The 25,190-nt window shown below is 35.8% G+C and overlaps 1 protein-coding gene across 8 annotated transcripts in view; it reads left to right on the forward strand.

The window, feature by feature from the left end:
• GUCY1B1 (guanylate cyclase 1 soluble subunit beta 1) overlaps positions 1–25,190 on the forward strand; it is a 49,298-nt gene that overhangs the window by 6,669 nt on the left and 17,439 nt on the right. For 6 of the 8 annotated variants that reach the window (XM_003310554.5, XM_016952440.3, XM_016952443.3 and 3 more), the window contains 3 exons: positions 9,985–10,085; positions 12,536–12,654; positions 24,714–24,911. In XM_003310554.5, the coding sequence (XP_003310602.1) occupies positions 9,985–10,085; positions 12,536–12,654; positions 24,714–24,911 (418 nt within the window). Of the gene's footprint in view, positions 1–253; positions 409–9,984; positions 10,086–12,535; positions 12,655–24,713; positions 24,912–25,190 lie in introns of all 8 variants that reach the window. The other 2 variants (XM_063809954.1, XM_063809956.1) reach the window with 1 other exon arrangement.

A 25,190-nucleotide genomic window follows, 5' to 3' on the forward strand; every position in this document is an offset into this window, starting at 1 on the left:
ATCAAGCTGGGTCTTGGAGTCTTTATTTTCCTTGCATTCAGTGATTTTTGAGAATTAAAAAAAAAAAATCAGAGGAGTACACCACTTAATTTGGTGTGTCGGAAGGATCTTTGCACATTACAGTGAGCATCAGAAATCAGAAAATCTGTATTCTCACTCTTAATGTACCCAGATCTAGTTTTGGCAAACATTTACTAAGCATTGTTATGATTTGCAAGAACAATGTCCTTTCTACTTTCTTGCCTTTCTCCAGAATAAGGAGCTCTAGCAAATGTTTCTCTTTAATGTGTTGGAAAGCTATAGTTATGGGTTGATGCTCTGCAGACATCAATAGGAAAACACACTTAAGGAAATGAATGCTATAAAGAAATCTAACTGGCTAGATCCGAGGGTGACAGCTCAGCAGACGTGAGTACTTGCAGCTTTTTCATTCTCTCCTTTGCCTCCTTGTTCGTTAAAGAGGAAATGGTGGGAGAAAAAATGTCTTTATTGTTTGTGTCTAGCAAAATGAAGCATCTTTTTCTGTGTCAAACTATATCAAAAGATAGTGAAGTTAAAGTGGATTTTATTCCAGGTAAAAGTAGACATTCTGAAGTATTTATTAGACCTCCTCGTTACTGTGGCTTTGGTTCTGTTGCATATTCTGGTCTACTTCCCCTTCATTGTTGAATCATGAAATATGAAATTGTTAAATTTATTGAAATTCTTTGTGGTCAATCTTCAGATAACCCAAACATGGAAACCTTTCACTCAATTTGTCCTACATACCCTTAGCATTCCAGCCCCATGGGCCTGTTTTTAGTTTCTCAGCCATACCGAGCCTTAAATGTGTCCGTTTAACACCTGTGCTTGCTATGGTCTCCTTTTCTTCACCCTCCCAACCCTCCTGTAAATGTAAACACCTCTCAGCTTTGAGATGTCAAAGCAAATGTCACTTCTTAAGGGAACCTTCTCTCACATCCAAACTTTTCCCTTTCCTTCATAGTGCTGTAATGCAAGAGTTTGTACTTAAGTATTTGTACTACTGATTAATGTCTATCCTCCATGACAATAGCCTCCATAACTCTTTCTAGAGTGCTCTCTCTCTCCCTCTCTCTATATATTCAATAAAATATCAGGCTCTCTTTCTGTAGTAAAAATATGGATGTTTATATATGAATGAAGTGTCTTTCACATTTTTCATTTCCAAAGAATAGAGCGCACACATATTTTTATCAAAGATTCTTTTCTGCAACCAGAATTTATGTCAGCATGGTGACATCTTCAACTACTATTTAAATATAAGCTGTTTTCAAATAGACATTTCTTTTTCTCCCAGATTTATTGAGATATAATTGACAAATAAAAGTTATATATATTTAAGGTGCACAACTTCATGTTTTGATGTACATATACATTGTGAAATAATCACTGTAATCAAGCCAATTGCCATATTCATCACCTCACATAGGTACCCTCTTTTTTTGTAGTGAGAACACTTAAGACCTACCCTCTTAACAAATTTCAAGTATTAATTATAGTATTGTTAACTGTAATTGTTCATTGTAATTGTTAATGGTGACATTGCTGTGCCAAATAAACATTTCTTATATCAGCAAAGGCAGAAGATAGAGCAATATAGCAATACATGATAGCAATTCCTTTTGGAAGTGTCAGAGTTCTTTTATGTTTTCTCATGTCATGTGGATGTATTGGAAGGACTAAGAACTCTATTGTTAGAATGACAATTTCATATGTCAAAAGACAATTACTAGATTGGATTCAGGACATGATTGAATCCTTTAGCAAGTGTCTAAAAGGCAGGGATGTGTGGTGCTGTTTAAAGTCAGTGTCATAGACTGTAACTCAGTGTTTAGAATACTGAAATTAAATTTGAAATCCAGATGAGCTCTCACCATGTCATGCTATTTCGAATGTAATGTGTCACGTATATTAAACACATACCATATGGTTCTGCAGTCACAGTCCTACATGCTTTATACTCATTATCTCAGTTAATCCTCATTACCACCACAGAAAATAGATTCCTTCATTATCCTCATTTTGCAAATGAGAGAATAGAGGCTTAAAAAAAATCCTGCCTCAAACATTCAGCTATTAATTATTAGAGCTAGGATTTGAACACAGATAAAGTTGTAATTATCATGTTATGTGTTTTCCTCCAAAGAGAAAGACCTATAACCTTCTTCTTTCCAAAGACAACCAATTTAGCAAGGACATGTGCCATGTTTATGTGTATTAGTACTGCCTGCTGCTTTTTCTTTTTTCTTGGAATGTTCAAGCATGCGTACAGGTGATTTTTGACAACAATATTTTTAAAGGTGAATTGACATGAAGCATACACACAAGTGTCTAAGTAAATTCATTTGTCTGTTAAAGCTGCTGAAAATGGCTCAGCAGCTCAAATGAAGATTTGTAAGTTTTGTGGATATGTTTTCAAAATTGGAGAAGTTACCATTAAGGGTCTCTTATGACTCAAAATTGGAGAAATTACCATTAAGGGTCTCTTCCTGACAATTGCATGTCAGGAAGAAACATGCAATTATGTATCAAGACTGTTGTTGTTTCCCCTAAAACTAAGGTATGGGTGTCACTCAGGAGAGCATTTATTGTTACTGTTTACAGTGATTGGATGAGTGAGTGAACACATTGACATGAAAGGACTGACCTTTACTAACTAAAAGGGGGTTCAGGCAGGAAGTCGTTACTGGATTTAAAGGGCCTGTCTCTCTACTTGGCAGCTCCCTCAAGCCAGAGTCTCTCCTTTGGGGTCCAGGCTTACTGAGAATCATTAGATTAGGCTATTGAAAACTCAGAGGCTATTCATGCTCCACAGCCACTTAGAAAAAAGCAATATAAAGTTTTACTTTTTTAGATGTTATATATAGTTACTATCCACAGTTTATAGTGGGAGATTTTAGTTTTAATAATGGTTGGGGACAATGCAACATTATGGTACCAATTCAGCTCACTACAATGGACCATTCTAGGATTTATTATCAAAACGACACCTACGTACTGTTTTTTAATACAGCATGTGTTCTGATAATGTTGTTTATGGGATCAATAGTATCTTGGAGCTGTCATTGGTCAGTTTGATTGTTTGATCCTGATTGACCTTTTCTGCCCAAGAGCAGACCTTGTGTTGAGATTATGTTTTCAACATGCCTGTGTTCAGGCTCTCCCATTTCAAAATACTCCATGGAAAACTTCTTTAACTGAAATATAGCAGTCTTGTCATATTCTTAACTTACTCTAAAAATGTACAGTAGCAGGAGCTCAGGGTCAGAATATGAATTCAGTTTTTCTGTGTTCACATATTGTAGTTAAGGAATATCTCCTTGTATGTGAAGTTATAAGAAATGTTACCTGGATATTTTGGACAAATTTTATACCTAGTTTTAAAAAATAAATAATAAAAAATATTCTTTAGTTTGAAAGCAAATGATGGACTTTTGTTAGTAATGTTTGATTACTTGTTTGTTTTTTTTTTTTTGTAGGGAGCTTGGAAATTTGTGGGGAAATCGATTTCATTAATTCATTCACTAATTTTTAAACATGTATACCTTTATTAAGCACATGTGCACCTTTATTAAGCACATGTGCAATTCCAGGCACCTGGGTTAGGCACCAGTAATTACATTAAAGAAAAAAATCCCAACTTACCAAACACCACCACTATAAAAATACCAACTACCTCTTTGTGAAAAGGTAATTAGTATAAATAAAGGATCTGCTTAAATTCCAACAAATAAGAGTAAGTAGGAAGTTGATTGCTACTGGGAAACTATTTCACTTATACGTATTCAACTTCTAAACAGTTACTGTGGCTACAGATACAAAGAATGTGATTATTTCTGATTTTGTTGCCAGGTGAGAATTCGATCTTTATTTTTAAAGCTCTTAGGGGCGACAGAGCTTGTTTGTTTCTTGGCTATTTTGGTTTGTAAATTCTATCAGCAAATCTGCATACTAAGTGCACCTTAATTATTTGATTCTGACTAAAAATGACTAAGATTTTGTTGTCATTCTTCCCTTCTCTTCTTCCACTTGCCATTTCCTCTTTCTCCTTTTTCCCTTCTTCCTTCATCTTCTCCAACTACTATAACTTACCAGTTAGAGGAAGTATCAGGCATTAAGTGTGCGAGAAGTACTACCCTGAGGTTTTTGCATAGATTAATTCTGCTAACCAACACAATGACCGGAGGTAACTGCTGCTGTTAGCCTGTTTTACAGATGAGGAAATGAAACACCAAGAGTAGAATCTGCCCAAACTGCACATGGGATTGGCTTAGTTATTTATTTTCCATACTGTGTGAGGAAAGACTTTGACTTATGACATAGATGAAATCAAGGGAGTTTCTCTTTATCTAGCTTTACTTGTTAGCCGATGAAAGTGCTTTTAAACTTGAACCTCTCTAAATATTTATTATTGTCTGCTGACCTCTTTCATTGAGTAATTCACTGAATAGAAAAATTTAACGCTTAAGCCAAGCAGAGTCATTGGGTATGTAAATATGGCAAGTCATAGTATTTGAACATAGTGAAAGACTATGTTCACTTGGGATTTGGTAGGGCTTTTAAAAGTAAAAATAATAGTAGTAAGCAGCAACAGAATGTAATACAAACTAGGATGCATGAAGATTGTAGTGCTGTTGGTTATTATTTGATAGATGAGCACTCTTGAACACAGTTTAATCCAATTTACTTAGAGTTTATATGATATTTTTTGTCATCTAAGAAGCATTGAAAAAAATGACAGTATGTCCAAAATTTTCAGAAAAATCTTAAATTGTGGTTCTCAGGGAAACCTGTGGTTTTTCTCACATGTAAAATAAGTACAATTTAAATAATAAGGAAATTGCATAATTTCCCTATTATGTAATTATATAATTACATAATAATAATGCAACAATGTATACATAATGCAACAATTTAAACAAAATTGGAGCTCAAAAAATAATTCTGAAAGAATGAATGAGTCTATAAAATTTGGTGAATGTACTTGGCTGAATTTGGATAATTTAAGCCCATATAAATTCTACTTGTCACAAAAATAAATTTTAAATTATTAGAAGTGTTATTCTTGCCTTTGCTTTTGAGGAAAGAACTTAAAAGTTATGGGATAGCAAAGTGGGGGATGCAGAATTATGAGATAATATTACTTGAATTATGTAAATTGTTTATGTAATCTAAATATTAGCTTACTTCCTAACTTTTCTTAAATTTACTGGTTGCCCTCTGTGACTTCAGGTAGCAGATGAAAAAACAGCTCTAAAGCTAAGGAGAGAAAGAAGCCTGCAGTGTGGGAAGGGAAGCCATTAAAACTTTCCTCAAAGAACAGTGGCAGCTATATTTTGCAGAGTGCTGGGAAATGGTTATTATCACATCTCTGTGCTTTCTGGAGGTTAAAACATTTGACAGCATGAAGTCCGATTATATATAAATTTACCTAAAAGTTAGAAGAAAAGTTGTATTGAGAATTGAGAGACAACAGAGAAGGCTTTGTTGATTCAAAATTTCTACTAGCTTCAAAGGCCGTATTATCTGAAATTAATTCTCTTAGTTATTACTCCTTCACTGTATATTCTCCATCTCAGTTTAGTGTATTAAACTGCTTCATACTAAAGAGTTTGCGATACCTCCAATTAACTTTTGCAGTATTTCCAATTAGCTTTTCCCCTGAAAGGAAAGAAGATGAAGAATAGGCTAGAGAAGGAAAGGAAGTGGCCCCAGAAAGGTTAGGTATAAGGTGGTAAGGATGGAGGTTTCCTGCTCGAGTCCTTGCTCAGACGTCACTGTCCCCATGAAGCCTACCATGAACACCTATGTATATTATCCTCATATGTATACTGCATCCAGCCCCTTCCTCTTGCATTTCCACTCTCATGTCTTTATCCAGAGCTACCTCTTCCTGTAGCATCTATTGCTTCATAACATATTATATCATTTTGTTATATATCATGTTTATTGCTTATTACTTGTATCTGTCAGCTAAAAGATAAGCTTTATGAGGACAGGGATCTTTACCTCTTTTGTTCATTGATATATTTAAAGTGCTTAGAAAAGTGCTGGGACATAATAGGCATCCAAATATTTGTGGTAAAACTGTTCCATCAGAAAAAAAGAAAAAGAAAAAGGGTAGCCCCACATTCCCAAAGATGTAAATAGAGTCCTAAGTACTTTGAATAATTCAAAGGAATTCAGAGTGAAATTTTTAAAAGAAGATTATTATTTCCTTCCATGTACTACTGTTTAATTTCTATTTCAGTCCCCACTGGGGAGAATTGACACTGGTCATTTCAGGAAGTAAAGCTTTGACGATAAGGGAGCTTATTTTAATAAAGAGAGAGAAAGGAAAGGAGCAATGCATTGACCCATGGTTAGGGGGTTTCTGAGGAAATGGCTGTTCCCCTATTTTATGCAGAGGGACTGTGGATTCTGCTTGTACCTTGTTTATTTATGGGTTACTAGAGATTGGTGAGTGTTTCAAATAAACAGAGTTTATTACAGAAATTTATGTGATTTGATTTATTCCAATTGGAAGAAACAGAATGGTGAAACATGAATAAATTTCTACTTTATTGTATCTTTAATTAGAATATTCTGTCAGAGTCTCCAAAATTTTAATCTATAGATCAGTGTTGTTTCATAATAAAATGTTAATAGCAAAATGACAAAACATAAGGTATCCATATCCGTCAAACTATTTATCCCATTCCTAGGAATTTGTTCTATTTTTACATAGAAGTGTAAGAAGCTATAAAGATATTCATAACATTTTTTATACTTGTGGAAAAAATAAAAGCATCTAACTACCTACCAAGACTTCAATATGTCTGCAATGCAATTTTATGCAGCCATGGTATAGAAGTATAATTATGATATGAAAAGATATCCATCAAATATTCACTCAAATGGGTTTTAAAGCAGTATGTTCTATATATAAGTATATTCAAGCATGAACAACTTGAAAATTATAATAGCAGTGATTATCTCAGGATAGTGGAGGCTTATTTTCTGTTTAGTTTTTCCTTTCCTGTACTTTATATATATTTTTACAATTAGAAATTAGAATGCAGAAAATATATAGTAGAATTTATCAGAGGATAAGACAATATTTGTATATTACGTTTTCATAATTTTTTGATATCTCACTGACTTTTGGTATTAAAAAGACTTGAGGTCTTCGAAGAGTTGTGTTGCTTTTGTTTAACAGCTGTTTATGTTTGGAAAAAGGGAGAAGAATTTAATATTTTATGTACAGTGCTATAATTGTTTGAGTAGACATGGGGAGCGCCATACTCACTGGGAATATGTATAGTACTTTAACTGCTTAGAATATACTTTTGTACACTTTATCTCTTTACTGTTGTGAAAGGTGAATTATCTGTTGCTTCCACTTCAGAAAAGAGAGGTTTTGTTTGTTTGTTTGTTCGCTTGTTTGTTAGCTGAGTCAGGATCTGGCTCTGTTGCCCAGGCTGAAATGCTGTGGCAAGATCACGCCTCACTGAGGCCTCAACTCCCGAGGCTCAAGCAATATTCTCCCACCTCAGCCTCCCAAGTAGCTGGGACTACAGACTTGCGCCACCACACCTGCCTAATTTTTTTTTTTTTATTTCTAGGAGAGAAGAGGTCTTGGTATGTCACCCAGGCTGTTCTCAAATTCCTTAGCTCAACGGATCCTCCCACCTGGGCTTCCCAAAGTGCTGGGATAACAGGCGTGAGCCAACCTGCCCAGCCAGAAAAGAGAGATTTTAATGCTTATGTGCTTTATGTGATTTGCTCAGGTTCATTTAGCTGGTAAAGCCTGGGCTCTGAAATGCAGATCTCTGTGCTTACAGAAAACATGCTTTTAAAAAAAAAGTTATGAATAAATGCAGGCAAATAAATTATAAGCTCTGAAGGACAGAGGATGTTTTTAAGACTATCTGCATACTAAGGTATGGATGTAAGACATACCACCATTTGGAATTTTTCCCTTGAGCATACACAGATATAGTCATAAGTGGCAGCTGTGATAGCACAGCTTCTGAAGGAGAGAAAGCGACTAAGGACTGCCTTGAAAATATTTAAGGAGTTATTTGAGCTGCTGTGTTGCAAGTTCGCCTAATTAGAGTGGCTACTTTCCTTTGTATTCTCTTGGCAATGTACAGGGATTCCGATGAATTGGATTGAGAGTAAGAGGTTGACATCCAAGCTCCTTGTATTTTTGTGAAGTTAACGTTGGCAATGATATCTGGAACTTAGTTCTTTTCTACAGTTGGCCATGTGGGTTTTTTTATTTACATACATTTATGAGGTACACGTGCAATTTGTTACATGCATAGTAGGTGGCCATCTTTTAAACAATGGATTTCACCTCTCCTTTGAGTGCTTGTTTGAGAAAAGTAATTCAAATCCTATCTAAATAAATACATTTATATAATCATGACAACTTTTAAAAACAATTATAATTTTCTTTCACTAACACTGTGTATGTTTTGAGCTACTGTGTTTAATAAGCTAAGGATATATTTGAAGATTTTATCAGTCCACTTGGCATCTCAAACTTAATATGTTTAAAAACATCTCAAACTTAATATGTTGAAAACATAGCTCTTGACCTTGACCCCTTGTCCGCCTCCAACAAGTCTTTCCCAATTAGCTGACAACATCCTTTTAGTTGCTTAGACCAAAAACCTCAGTGTCCTCCTTGAGTCCTCTCTTTTCACACCCTGTGTCCAATCCATAGCAAATCATGCTGAATTTACCTTTAGAATATATATGAGTTTGAGGCATTTCTTACCTGCTCCACGGGTTCACACCTTTCTCCTGCCTCAGCCTCCCGAGTAGCTGGGACTACAGGCACCTGCCACCACGCCAGGCTAACTTTTTGTATTTTTAGCAGAGATGCGGTTTCGCCGTGTTAGCCAGGATGGTCTTGATCTCCTGACCTCGTGATCTGTCAGTCCCCGCCTCCCGAAGTGCTGGGATTACAGGCGTGAGCCACCGCGCCCAGCCCACCAACACTTCTTACCTCAATGTTGGCAGCAGCCTCCTAACTGGTCTCCCTCCTCTGTCTTGTACCCCTTTAGTCTATTTTCAATGCAGTAGCCAGGTGAATCCCTTTAACCTAGAGCAGTTTATATCACCACTCATGTCACAAGTGCTCAAGCCCTTCACCTCTTTCAAGTAAATGGCAGTTATCCCAATGTCCAACCAGGCCAAGCGCTGTAGCCTCATGTTACCTCTCCTACCCGTTCCCTGATAGCTACTTTTCCCCCTCCTCTGTTGCAGCCACATTGGCCTCTGCTGTCCTCTGACACCCCAGGCATACTCCTGCCTTGCCCTTTGCACTTGCTCTTCCCTCTGCCCAGAACACAATCTCTCTAAATTGCTCGTGGCTTACTCTCGGAGCTCCTTCGGACTTTCTTCAAATGCCAGCTTCTCAGTGAGGCCTTCCTGGCTGTTGTCCTTGAGCTCTCCACTGCTCTACTCTGCTTTATTTTTCTCCAAAGTATAATACTTACCATTATATGTTATTTATTAATTTTATGTTGTGTCTGTTTTCCCAGAATATATGTATTGCAAGAAGTCAGGGATTTTTGTCTGTTTTACTAAAGATTGTACCCCTAGTACCCAGAACAATGTCTGGCACCTAATAGGGACTCAACAAAACTTGCTAAACATCTATTAACCCAAAAGTTATTTAATTTATTATATTTAATGGCAGGTATTGTATTGAGCAGTAGAGTACTATGTACTGTTAATCTTGCTAAAATATACTTAAATATATCATTTTAATTTAGGGAGGGGGATATGACATCATTTCTGCTCTCTCACTAGAATTTTAGGTACATGATGACGTTTAAACAAATTTGCCCAAAAAAAACAAATTCTATTTCAGAGATAAAGCCATTGTTTATACAATTATTATACTTATAGTAGCTATTTTTTTAACTACAACTTTTCTCTTCTGTCTTTCTTGTTTTTGTTTTCCAGAAAAGAGGCACAGTTAGATGAAGAAGGACAGTTTCTTGTCAGAATAATATATGATGACTCCAAAACTTATGATTTGGTTGCTGCTGCAAGCAAAGTCCTCAGTAAGTTGAATGCAACTTTCCTTCTTTGGCCAAGTTACACGTAGAAGCTCACAGAATGCATGGTTCAAGATCACAACGCAGGGTTACAGAAGTGGTGCAGAGGATTTGTACAACCTGCATAGTTGTGTGGTGGGAATCCACATATCATGTTAGGCTCAGGCTATGCCAAGTCTTATTTTTCCTTTTGCAAATTCTTTAGAGAATAGAAAAGAGTAAATGTGCTCTTCTTGTTTTTTGAGACAGGGTCTGGCTCTGTCACCCAGGCTGCACTGCAGTAGTGGCCCAACTCCGGCTCACTGCATCCTCTGCCTGCCAGGCTCAAGTGATCCTCCCATCTCAGCCTCCCAAGTAACTGGGACTACAGGCACGCACCACCACGCCCAGCTAATTTTTTGTATCTTTGGTAGAGACGAGGTTTCATCATGTTGTCCAGGTTGGTCTTGAACTCCTGAGCTCAAGTGATCTACCTGGCTCAGCCTCCGAAAGTGCTGGGATTGCAGGTGTGAGCCTCCACGCCAGGCCCAGTCCTTTGTCTCCCCCAACAGAAAGCCATGTATTCAGGAAGGAAAGAGAATTATTGATACTTAATGTAACAACATCAGTTACCACGTGGTGTCAAGAAAACGGTAGTTATTCAAGTATAATATGTGTTTCTCCAAATCTCTTTTGTAGTCACAAGTTATATTAACTATTGGTAAAAGAAACATGAAACTGAGATCTACCACAGATAAATATCTTTCTGAAGAAGGCAAAGTTTTAAAAATTTCATGGAGAAGAAGTTGTTCTCAAAGTAGTATCTATTATTCCCACAATGCTTAATTTTTAACTGGGCTATAGTTTGGATACAATAGAATGAAGCTTTTAGCTTTGCCACATATAACTAAGAAAACAAATACTATCTATAGTAGAATAAAAATTGTTTTAAAAGATTGGTAAATGTTTAATATTAACAAGAAAAATATCTAGCCTCCAGCAATCAAAATTGAAACAAACATGAAATAACTTTTTTTATTATCAATTTGGCAGTCTTAAAAATGGAAATATCTAGTGTAATGATGGAGTACAGTTAATGGGAAATCACACACATTTTAAATGTGCTGGTAGTTAAGACAACTTTTTTGAGAACAATTTTGCCTCATGAAAGCCTTTTAAAAAAATATTAAAACCTTCAGTAATTTTTCCTAAACTATTAGATCTCTTTCCATTAAGATTTATGTATGTGTTTTCATGTCAGAGTTCCATATATTATCAAAAACTGAAAAAAAGCCTACATTTTCAATAAGAAGGGATTGGTTAAATAAATTATTGCATCCATATGTTGAATAAGATAGCAATTAAAACTGATACACAGCACTTTGGGAGGCCGAGGTGGGTGGATCACTTGAGGCCAAGAGTTCGAGACCATCCTGGCCAACATGGTGAAACCCCCTCTCTACTAAAAATACAAAAATTATCCAGGTGTGGCGGTGGGTGCCTGTGGTCCCAGCTACTCAAGAGGCTGAGGCAGGAGAATGGCCTGAACCCGGGAGGTGGAGGTTGCAGCGAGCCGAGATCCTACCAGTGCACTACAGCCTGGGCGACAAAGTGAGACTCTGTCTCAAAAAACTAAAAAAAATGTGATACAGAAAATTTAAGTTTTAGGAAATATTAATGATTGTTTATTAAGAAAAAAGCAGGACACCAGGGTACATGTTATATGTAATCAAGTTATTAAATATACATATTTATATAAAGACTTTTGTATCAAAATATTGTCATGTGCATTCTTGATGATTTTAAAAATCTGTGTTTTTTGGAAAAAAGAAGTAGTATATCAAATATATGCTTTAAAATGGTCAAAATTAAGTACAGGGTGAGTATCTCTTGTCTAAAACTCTTGAGACCAGAAGTGTTTAGGCTTTCAGATTTTTTTTGGATTTTGGAATATTTGCATATCCATAAGAAGATATCTTGAGGATGGGATTCAAGTCGAAACATAAAATTCACTTATGTTTCATGTACCTTATAGACATAGGCTGAAGGCAATTTTGCACAATATTTTAAATGATTTTCTGCATGAAACAACATTTTGACTGCAATCCATTACATGAGTTCAGGTGTAGAATTTTCCACTTGTAGTGTCACGTTGGTGACCAAAAAGTTTCAGGTTCTTGAGTATTTAGAATTTCAGATTTTCAGATTAGGTATGCTCCACTTATAATTTGTAATAGAAGCTGAAAAACTGGTTGCTTTGCTTGTAAATGCAAATGTACACCATTAACATGTTTATACGTTGTCTTCTCTGATTTCATTGTATTGTCCTGGCGGGATTTTTTTCATATGATCTATGCTTGCCATCCACAAAAATTGAAGACATTTTACATTACTTAATAAACACTTATCTTCATTCTTTCTATTAACAATATTTCACCTATTATATGCTTTTTTCCCCTCTTGAATTTGTAAAATAGATCTCAATGCTGGAGAAATCCTCCAAATGTTTGGGAAGATGTTTTTCGTCTTTTGCCAAGAATCTGGTTATGATACAATCTTGCGTGTCCTGGGCTCTAATGTCAGAGAATTTCTACAGGTAAGCAATTTGAGGTCCTATAGTTAAAAGTTCTGTGTTTATAACTCTCAAATATAGACTCTAGAATACTTTTGTTCACTCAGCTGTACAAGAGTGTCTTGCTTCTGAAATGGAATCGTAGTCACCTTTTTCTAATTCACATAAAATCATCGTTATTGGAGCATCTCGAATACATTTTAGCGTTATATTTTTTCTTTAACTTCTGGTTGCTGATACTGAATATGCAAGTTGTAAATTAATGTTCCCTGAAAAACTCCAGGTGGTCTTTTGTGATCTGTTCAACTGCCTTTTTTTGGGGTAATGGCTCTATATCCTAGTGATTGTGGTTTTATGTGTTAGACATTTAATATGGCCTTATTTTCTATTTACAAAACATTCCTAGTTTGTAGATATAATCGAGCAATGTATCAGTATTTATGAAGTTCTACCTGGAGCTCAATGTTTAGGAAAAAGTAGTAGGGTTTTCAGGTGTTCTGTCACCAAAACATACTTAAGATCCATTATCATTAGTTAAATATTAATTAATCTACTGTACGAGGGAAAATAGGAAACAGTCCAAAGTCAGTTTCAGGTGAAAAAGTTAAATAATGCAATCACAGGCCTTTGTCTTATATTCTTGTTAAAATTACCTTAAAAGATTGTACTAGTAAATTACACATTAGATGAGAGACTATTTCTGGATTGACTATACTATTTTAAGCATTGACATTTGTGAGACCCTCTTCTTGAAATGTGTTAACATTGAAAATTATATAGTTGTTTGCAAAGGGTATTTCTAAACTGGCTGCTTTCAGCAGCCAGATCTTGCTGGAAAATGATGTCAGTGCAATACTAGCTGAACCGAAGCCCAGTTTTGAGGGAATGTAAACTACTTTCAATCCAGCTGCATTATTGATTTAACAGCCAAAATAAGAACTTTAGTGTTTAATCAAAATGTCTGTTGTTTACATAGTGACATTTTTCTTATAAACTTAAAACAGCATTAAATCAAGTTGGAAACTGGTTTGCAATCTCCTGCCATGGATTTACTAAACTACTGGTGTCAAAAAAAGCTGCCACTTCCAAATGAAGTAGCTGCCAAGAGATATTTAAATAAAATTGAACAGGCAGCATTTAATGGGATTATTTTAAATGGATTAAAGTTTGATACTTAAATGTTTGGGGGGATTTTGGGTTTTTGAATACATATTTCACTTTTTAGTACTTTTGTTGGCCACTATCAACTTATAGCAAAGTTTCAACTTTCAGTTGTTCTGACTTATAACTCTCTCTCTCAATGCCCATGTTTACATAACAAAACAAAGATTCAAGTGGTTTTATTAATTCCTTTTTTTTAACCTCTACTCATTGTGACCATCTGCTAAGCTTGTTATGGCACAGTAAGAGAGCAAGCGGCCTTTTAGGTGTGTTTCTCTATTCCAGAGCTGCTTTATCCAATAGGACAGCCACTAGTGCATGAGGCTACTCAGCATTTAAAATGAGATGTGCAAACTGGGGAGTGGCTCACACCTGTAGTCCCAGCTACTTGGAGGCTGAGATGGGAGGATCACTTGAGCCTGGGAGATGGAGGCTGCAGTGAGTGAGCTATGATCACATCACTGCACTCCAGCCTGGGTGACAGAGTGAGACCCTGTCTCTACATACATACATACATGTGTACATACATACATACACACAACAAAGTGCAATGTGCTGCAAGTGTAAAATATACACCAGATGTCAAAGACAGTACAAAAAGAATAAAAGATGGCTCATTCACAATTTTATATTGATTGATTTCATGTTAAAATGATAATATTTTGGATATATTTGGTTATATAAAATGCAGTTAACATAGCTTTAAATTATACACAATTTTATTTCTCTTTCAACGTGAGAGTGAAAAAAGAAACTAGAAAGTTAGAATACTGTAGTTTTCATCAATATTTTACATTATGATTCAGTTCTTTTATTTTCCCCTGGTTTTGAAATTATACATTTTAAGGGCAAATTGAATATGTTAAAATACTGCTTTTCTAAAAAGTAGATATTTATGTTATCATTAGGCTGATTACACAGAAATTAAATGGACTTTTTCTGTGTGACTATAAAACAAAATCATTAACTTTCATACATTGTTTTAACATGCCAGCACACATATATTGACATTTTTATTACGTAAATTAATAAAATATTCTTTATGGTGACTTCAACTCTTCACTGAAAATTTAAAGACTTTCTTTCTGTTTCAGTCCTGGTTTTAATCAGTCACAACATCTTTAGATTCTATTTCCCAAATACTGAGCTTTGGGAATTCTGCCACTTTTCTCTATTTCCCCCCACACTTCTTTGGGAGAGTCTACCATTATCTAGAGGTTGAATGGATTCCCTGCTTCTCTTCATGACTCCTCCAATCTCTTCTCCATCCTATAACTCTAGTGCTTTTTCTGAAATGCAAATGTCTCTCGTCGTATCGTTTTCTTGCTTAAACTCTGGAGTAATTTTTTATTGCTCACTGGAAACTGTCAAAATATTTAAAACAATTGAAACCTACATCCTTTCTGCATCTTTCCTCTCCCTCTCCCCCAGTCCAGCCAAACTTAACCTCTTTAAGAACCTTGTATTTATCTTGTTCCCGCTATCCTCTCAGCTTTTCCACTGCTCTTCTCTTTGCCTGGAACATGTTTCCAGCACTTTCCCCACAGATAAATTCTATTAATTCTGCAGGTAAAATTACTTCTCTGGGAAGACGCCACTCCTCTCTCCAAGCTCTGCCCTATCCTAGTCACGGTAACTAACCTCTCTCTTATTTTCAAAGGACACTCTATTTCCCCAGCCACAGTAGTTTTCATACTGCATTATCATTCCCATTTGATGGACTGGAATGTAAACTTCAGGAAGCCAGAGATCATGTATAATCTCTTAATGTTTGTACCTTCACAGATGCAATCGGTATATCTGAGAATAAATGAATATATCTTTTTTAAAAAAGTGAATATTTGTTGTTTGTGCAAAAGCAGAAAACACACAATAGGAAGCAAACACACCAATAGATCAAGCTGAATTATTTGCCTCAGGATAACCCATTTCGAGTGAGATCCTGTAATTTTTTTTACGGATGAATCATAGATTGAAATATAAAAGAAGAGACATACACTAGACCAATTTCCTTTTCAGGTGAACATACTAAATTACTGTTTATTATTTAATTTACAGGGTACATTGCTTGTATCTGTTGACACTTTTAAAATGGTCGTTCTGACATTTCCATTTTAAGCTTTTAGGGAACACTAAAATAGCTACTGAAATCATAACATGGGAGACTATTTGATTATGCCTTAGCTGAGCAACTCTGACTCACTCATCATAGCAAGCAGAATTTCCTTGGAAGTTGCCTGTCCACAGCCTCTCAGTTGGATACATTATTAAGAATAGGTCTGTCTTATATATGTGTATACATACCATACCATTGTTTTTACTTTTCTTGAAATAATGAAAGAAAATTTCTAAGTACTAGACACAGCATACAATAGGCAATTAATGAAACAGTATTTAAATAATAGAATTAATTAATTCTGAAGTATATGTGTCTTTATAATTATTTGGTCCAGCCTGTTTTATCAGGATAATACCTCTTTTGCTTAAATTTTTTATTCGAGGATACTGTATAGATAATATCTGTAGCTTAGCTCCAGAAAAATATTTGTTTTCTCACATGGAGGTTATCATTTCCATTCACAGTTGACTTAACGAATACTAACATATCTTTCCCCTTGAAAGGCTTTGGTGCCAATATCCAATTCATGACCCTGCTTATGCAGTCTCTCCTGTGCTTACAAATTCAAGTTTAAAAAATTTGCATTATGCGTATTTTAAGCCACACTGAGACTTTAACAAAAAATAGCTAGAAGTCCTAAATGGATAAATAAAATATAATGGGATATATTTAGGATAAATAAAATTTGGGATAAATAATATTTAGGATATATTACGATAAATAAAATTTATCCTAAATGGATAAATAAAATATAAAATATAAAATTTAATCGATAATAAAATATAAGAAATATTTTTAGAGAAAACTTTGTAGAAATACTCCTCTTCTCTAGGCATTTCACAGTTTAGAATTGATTTTTTCTTAAATCACCAGTGAAAGCATCAACTTGTGGGCTGATGAAAAAAGTAATAATCTTTGGCATTTATTCTTTGGTTGATTTAATAATTGAAAATATAATGTATCAAAAAGAGAAAAAGAAATAAGACTTTTTAAAATTTGATTTTTGGATCTTATATATTTTACCTGGGTATATTGTTTTAAAGACAAGACCATATTTCAGTAAGAATTTTGTCTAGTTTTTCCACTTTTTTATTCATAAATTGACAATAAAATGTGTGGTTCCATGCTATTGCTATAGTCAATGTCTTTTTTTTTGCTTTTTTTAATGTTTATTATTATTATTATTATTATTATTGAGACGGAGTCTTGCTCTGTCGCCCAGGCTGGAGTGCAGTGGCGCAATCTCGGCTCACTGCAAACTCCGCCTCCCGGGTTCACGCCATTCTACTGCCTCAGCCACCCGAGTAGCTGGGACTACAGGCGCCCGCCACCACACCCAGCTGATTTTTTTTTCTTTTATTTTGTATTTTTTAGTAGAGACGGGGTTTCACCGTGTTAGCCAGAATGGTCTCGATCTCCTGACCTCGTGATTCGCCCGCCTCGGCCTCCCAAAGTGCTGGGATTACAGGCATGGGCCAGAGCGCCTGGCCGCTATAGTCAATTTCTATCTGAAGCTTCTAGTGTACTGATGAAAAGACTGCAAAGAATACATGGGATTTGAAAGCTTCATAAGAAAATAGCTGATAAGGAATGTTCAGTTTAATGTTGTTTCTACCTTAATCCACGCTCACCTCTACTCTCTAATGTCCTATTGCATTATGGCAGATTCTATTTTCCCTAAATTACTGCAACAGTCTCTCCCATCTCACATGCATTTCTGTAGTATGATTTTGCCTCTTCCTTGCGGGAGGTAAAATTCTCTTTTCCTTGAATCTGGGTTGGCTTTAGTGACTATTTAACCAATCGAATGGGGCAGAAGTGAGATATTTAAACTTCCTAGGCTAGAGTACAGGAAGTCTTGGTTTCCTTCAGGGTATCTTGGAACAGTTGCTGTTGGGATGGTACCTCTAGAAACCCAGACACATGAAATGAGAAGCACAAGCCACATGGAGAGGCCGCGTGTAGACTGGCAGATAGCAGTTCTAGCTGGGCTCTCAGCAAAGAGCTAGAAATAACTACCAGCCATTTGATTGATCCATCTTGGAAAACCAGCCTGCTCCGGCATTCTGATAATTTCAGCCCAGTTTCCATCTGATTCCGTCCCAAGGGTAGAACTTTCTAATTTAGCCAGACAACCCACAGAACCATGAAAAACAACAAATAAATTATTAAAGTTGTTTGACATACAGCTATGGATAACTAGACCACTACTCTGTGCATTATTTTTCCCTTTATATTTTATGTCTGTGTTAATATGTGTGTATATGCTTGTACAATGAGTCAAGAGCTTTGAGAAAGCTGTATTTGATAAGATAATCTATTACCCCTGGGAATAGGAGCCATGTCAGTCCCAAACAGGGCTACCAATTCAATTTCGATGGTATTACATTATATTGTTTTTACCTCCCCGACAAATTTAGAGAGTTAAAATGCAATTAAAATGAGCAGCGAAGGCTGCCAGGTTGACTATGAAAATATACGTGGGCACATGCAATTTTAGAGAACAGTTAGGATTTAAATTATGTCCTAATTTAAATTAGAACTCAGGTGAATAGTTAGATCAGCGTTCTTTCATTATTTGCTGGAGACACTGGCTTCTTCAACTAACCTTGATATGTTGACAGTTTCAGTCATTCACTCAACTCAGATATATTTGAGTTTATCAACTAGCGCCTCTGTTCAGCCTGCAATGGGATTTTCTTCAATTCCTGTTGGCTCCAGGTTTTGACTTATGAAATACAACATTGTGATTTGGCCACCAGGAACAATCTGAGATGGATGACTGATTTAATTCTTAAATGTTTGTGCAAAGGGTTATTTTAGGAAATATGAGGATTTTCCTGAACAGCTGTAAAATTCTAATACTTCCCTAAATTATTTATATTTCTTAAGAAAAAAGCGCACCATTCACTTTATTTTTAACTTTGGAATTTTAAAAAGAACTGTTTTCTCAGCATCCACAACGCCAATTTCTATAATCCAATAATAAAGATAGTTTTATTTTTTAAAAACTTGTGAAGGAAGATAAGAGGTATTCCAGAATTGTAAGGCTTTTCAGTTTGAATAACTGGTATATATTTTCATAATTTTTCAAAATATTGATTAATTGTTACATGTAGTATTATATAGACTGGATCTTTTTTAACATGAGTTTAAAAGCAGTAGAATAAGAGAAATATTTTAACTGTTTTTCTTTAATTAAAATATTTCCTTGGAGAGGATGGTAATGATAAATTGATATAGCTTTAAAGCTATTTCCATTTAAATAATTTTAATGACTCTGGTACAGTTTCTTTTTAGAGATTTTCAATGTTTCTTTTAGAAAAGAATCTCTATATCTTTTCAGTTGAAAAGCTATTTAATTCTCAAGAAGCAGCTCCAGGAAGAAAAGGCAGGAAAAGTATTATGAAAGCATTCACTTCCTACTCCAATCTCATGCTATTTACTTTGGTGTTTCTCATCATCTAGGGTTTGATGTTCCATTTTACTTAGGTCTACTTTGTTTAAATGTTTTATCTTCAAATTCCAAAATGACTTTTTTCTTATAAAACTTAACAAAATATTTTTTAAATTACATGACTCTCATTAAAGAACGTTGGTGTTGGTCCTATTTTTCAGAGGTGTGAGGGATAGAAAGAAAGGAAATACTATACCTCATCCTTCTTCATTGAAAAACAAAAAGAGGTTTGCAATGACTGATTTTAAAGATTTCTTGCAGATCTAAACTGCAGTAATATTCTCAACACAGACAACTCCCTTCTCCCCATCCACTAAAACAAGGATTCTTGGATACTGAAAATGTTTTTATTTAAAACGTTCAAGGCAAGGTCTTACCCATTTCTGTGGATCCTTTAAAAAATTTAATTAGATGTCCTTGAAACAGGAAAATCAGGTAGTTGACTTCTGGGGACTTTGCCCCTGTAATTATGTAAGAACTTATTTTTGGCATGCATATTACAAAAAGAAAATGTGCATTTATTTTGAAACATTCCAAGATCTTTAAAAATGTGACACTTTATTACTCAAAGGAATGATAAATTGTCTTTTGTTTTCTAAATCTGTGAAGTGTACTATGTCTGAAATTCCAGTAGAGTACCCCAGAATACCAGAACTAATTTTTCTTTTATAAATGATAAATGCAAGGTGATAAAATAAACTAGAGTGACAGGGAGCAGAATTCCTGAGTAGAAAAACCACATTCATTTGCTTGTAGAAAAACAATAAAATGATATTAGAACATTAAGAAATGAAATTATTAGATTAAAACCTTTAGGTATCTCAAGATATCAAAATAGATGAATGGACCTACTCTATATATTTCCTGTGTTTTGATTTTATCAAGCCTAGAAGAATGAATCAAAGCATATTTCAGGTTTACCATCATTGTTTCCTGGGAATCTACTTGTGCTGCAATATAAGAGTTTACATTTTTTCAGTGTCTTTTTTACTTTCATACATATGGACATACTTGTTTGCAATCGGCCACACAGCTCTTTACTTTCTGTAAGTGCTTCTGTGGGTATATTTAGAAATAACACAGAATATCAGTTTTGATATGAAACTCTTATTCTCCAGAATACATTGTTAGAGCAATGTGGATGAACTATCATCTTTGTTTAGATAGCATTATCAAATGTAGAAAGGGTTTTCTCTTGGCCATTGTAAGAATCTTTTTGTAGCAAAAAAAAATTGTAGCCTGTATATGAGGATGACACATTTATTAGCAATATAAGTGTACTTAAATGAAAATAACTTTTAATCATTAATCCCATTTCTTGTAATAGTCTGGCTGTGGTAATTACTTTAAATTTTGAAAGAGTAAAGCCAAGTAAGGAAGGTTGTAACTCAAGAAATCCCAAGAGTATTTTTTATATTAGATACTATCTAAAGAAAATCAATATTACATTAAGTGGTGTTCAATCTTTTATGATTCAGGAGAGCACTTTACTTGTTCAATTAACTAATAGTAAATTCAATAACACAGTAAATCTCTGGAGAGTTGGTTACTGCAAAAAGACAGAAAAGGTGAACATTCTCATTTGGTGTTTTTGGTATCCTGTGGTGAGGGTGCAGTGCCTATCTTTAGTGACTCAGGAAGTACTGACTTGGACGATTGTGTCCACTCTCTGACTTGCCTTAGCATAAGTGGTGCCAGTGACATAAGTGGTGCAAGTCGTTATTGCCTTATGCCATCTGCTTGAGTGAAAGTAGAAATGTTTTAATAATCCAGTAAAAAAGATGAGTATGAAAATGATATAAGTACATTGGTACATTGATTTATGAAATATGTAAGCATTCTGTATAGAAAAAATATTAAAATGCCTGTTTGAAGTTATTGTTTGGTTCAATTTCCTTTTTTTTTTTTTTTTTTTTTTTTTTGAGGCAGAATCTCACTGTGTTGCCCAGGCTGGAGTGCAGTGGTGAGATCTGGGCTCACTGCAACCTCCACCTCCTGGGTTCAAGCGATTCTCATGCCTCAGCCTCCCAAGTAGCTGGGACTACAGGCATGCCCCACCACGCCTGGCTAATTTTTGTATTTTCTTTCTTTTTTTTTTTTTTTTTTTTGAGATGGAATCTCGCTCTGTTGCTCAGGCTGGAGTGCAGTGGCGAGATTTCGGCTCACTGCAAGCTCCACCTCCCGGGTTCATGCCATTCTCCTGCCTCAGCCTCCCGAGTGGCTGGGATTACAGGCACCCACCACCACACCCTGCTAATTTATTTTTTTTTTTTCTCTTAGTAGAGACGGGGTTTCACCATGTTAGCCAGGATGGTCTTGATCTCCTGACCTTGTGATCCCCCCGCCTTGGCCTCCCAAAGTGCTGGGATTACAGGCGTGAGGCACCGCGCCTGGCCAATTTTTGCATTTTCAGTAGATGTGGGGTTTCACTATGTTGGCCAGGCTGGTTCTCGAACTCCTGACCTCAAGTGATCTGCCTGCCTCGGCCTCCCAAAGTGCTGGGATTACAGGTGTGAGACAGCGTGCCTGGCCTCAATTTCTTTTTTAAGTCAGCCACAACACGGTACCTGGGCCTGACTCTATTAGAAACATTTTCTAAATGCAGCCACAAGCTCAATTTTGACTTTGTGAGAAATGCAGATAAAAATAAAACTCTCTCAGTGATTTTTTTTTTCTCACCCGATTTTCTTTCACAAAATGTTTCACAACATAAGTAGAAATATAAGGGGTCTGGGAGGGCTATGAAGCAGTTCTCAGGTCGTCCCTTCTAAGGGAAGAGTCCTAATGAGAATGATTCATCATTGGAAGAACCTCTCATACTATTCAACCAAGTAAAACAGTTTTAGGACTCCGGGGTTGTAGGTTATATATAGCTCTTCAATACTTAGTGTCTGCCATATTGGATTACTTTTACATGGCAATAGCAGCCTCTAGAGGCAATCCTGATGAACTGATGTTTTTGCTAAGAATTAGCTTGACTCCAACAGGTATAATTGTGGGGAAGGAAAAAGTAGATGCAGACGGTTCAAAAAGTTACCAGATTTATCGAGTTGAGGAGGTCATGGAATCATTTATCTGGATTAGATTGTCAAACTTCATGACCTAGCTCAAATCACATCTTCAGTTTGAAGTATTTTAACTCCATTCTTTCAGTCTGAGTTGTTGGCTTCCTCATTTGCTCATCAAAAGCCACTCTACACATCCATTTGTGATATAAACCATGAGCTGCTTAATCCTCATCATGCAGATCTGCATCCAAACATCTACCCTGCACCCAAGCCCACATGACACAGTGTATGATATATAATGCACATACAATAACATTATAGAGTGAATGCATGATTGAGTGGATGTGTGGAAGGGACAGAAAATTAATGCTGTAGGTGTCCTGTTAGAGTATTGCTCAAATGTGGACACCCGCGGAATCATCTCATTCTCACCGTAGTTTCCTCCCAGTAATCTCACTGGATTTTTCTGTTTTTCTAAATTGACCTCTTTGAGACATTTGGAATGAAAGCCATAGTTTAATTTTGGCATATCTCCAGTACTTTCATTTTAGATATGTTCTTTTATGCCCATGACATTTTGAAACTGTTTTGTTGTTTTTCTTTTCTTCTCTTTAAAAATAATCACCAGTTGTGAATAGATTACTACTTACTTGGTGTATTTGTTTTTTATTGCTACCATAACAAATGACCACAAACTGAAGTGCTTAACACAAATTTATTACCCTATGGTTTCGTAAGTTGGAAGTCCATTGCAGGTCTTACTGGACTATATTCAGCGTGCTGTGCTGGCGGGACTGTGTTTCTTTATGTTGGCTTTTGGGGATAATTGTTTTCTTCCTCATTCAAGTATTGACAGAACTCAGTTCCATGCAGTTATAGGGCTGAGGACCCAGTTTCCTTGACTGTCAGCAGGCAGCTGCCCTAAAGTCCTGGAGACCTCTCTCCAGTCCTTCAACAGTCTCCTACATCTCAGAACCAGTAGCATGGTGTTGAATCCTTCTCATACTCCCATCTCTTTGACCTTTTGTCATTGCACGTCTCTCTGTCACCATGTAGCAGGGAAAGCTTCTTGACTTTTAAGTGCACAGTCACTCATATGACTAGGTTGGGCTCACCTGGATAATCCAGGATAATCTTCCCAACTCAAGGTCCATAACCCTCATCACATCTGCAAAATCCCTTTCACCATGCCATACAACACATTCACAGGGATTAAGGCAAAGGAATCTTTCAGAGACAGTTGTTTTTCCAGCCTCGTCTGAAATGTGCTAAGTGCTTTATATACATGTTTAAAGTTATCTCCATTTTGCCAGAAGAAATAAAGTCTTAGAAAAATTGGGCGAATTGGCTACCTTCCTACGAAATGACAGTCATTATTTAAACCCATATCTACTTGATCCTAAGTCATATTGCTCTTAATTCCTATACCATGCTGTGCTGTGTGTATATCCTACTATATATGTGCAGCACACACACACACACACACACACACACACCCCAACATGTTATGAACTGAGTGTTATTTGAAAAATCATCTTGGGCCACATAAAATGTATAGCTTACACCATTTCTTCTAGTACTCTTTACACCAATTAGTTTTGTATATTAGTAATCTGAGACTCAGGGAAACGTGGCATCTTCCAAATTAATGGCAAGGCTACAAAAACAGAAAATATTTATTGGCCAATTTATTAGTTTTCCTAGACTTTCAAAATGTAGTTATTTCACAGATTAGCTATGAAACTCCACCTTGACGATAGCATACTAAAGAACATGAAGAAATTACATTGCTTTAGTTTCTAAAATAGATTTTTAATTTCTAAGATATTAGAATAGTTAAATAGAAATCACAAAATAATATGCTTATGTTTTATATGCTTATAATTTGGGCATAGTTTTTTGAGTTGAAAATTAAGTTTTAGAATTGCAGTATAAACAGAAGGGGAATGTGTGAGTCCTTTGGGCATTCCCTGTTGTTGATCACAACACGTAGAAACAACTGCCCCAAGCTCTTGTAAATGTATCTTTGCCTTAGCCCTTAACTATGTTTTTTTCTGTTTTAGCCATCCTTTTTAATCCCACTTGTTTATCTTTTCTTAAAATGTACTAACTATTCATAGCTGCAGATATTTTCTTAATTCTACTATCTTAGTTTCATTTTCTCTGTGGCACTTGCTTTACAGATATTTCAGTGGAGTGAAGGATGTGCTACATGTGCTGCTTCACTGATCTGCCCACTAGACTCCGATTTGACTCTTGTTTTCATATCTTGCTCTCCCAGAGTCTGCTGTCATTGAGAAAGCATTGTTTATTGGTCTCCCTTTCTTCTTTGCTGCAGAACCTTGATGCTCTGCACGACCACCTTGCTACCATCTACCCAGGAATGCGTGCACCTTCCTTTAGGTGCACTGATGCAGAAAAGGGCAAAGGACTCATTTTGCACTACTACTCAGAGAGAGAAGGACTTCAGGATATTGTCATTGGAATCATCAAAACAGTGGCGCAACAAATCCATGGCACTGAAATAGACATGAAGGTAACAAACAGCAACGGAGACTTCTGAACACAGATGACATCTAAAAATATTTTAAATGACAGTCTCTAAATTTACCTGCAGTTATCACTGTTAGTGCTCTTCCCTGGAAGTATATATAAGCCAAAACAGTGGAAAGACCAGCAATCTTCTATATTTGGCCTGGGAGTGCATTATACAGGATATTTTTTCCCTTCTGGCAGCAGATTTTTCTTTCTAATTATATAGTGTTCAAGGCTACAAGAAATTTACTTTGCATTCCCTGTGAACACACACCAGCTG

This window comes from Pan troglodytes, chromosome 3, assembly GCF_028858775.2.
Source record: "Pan troglodytes isolate AG18354 chromosome 3, NHGRI_mPanTro3-v2.0_pri, whole genome shotgun sequence".
Lineage (NCBI taxonomy): Eukaryota > Metazoa > Chordata > Mammalia > Primates > Hominidae > Pan > Pan troglodytes.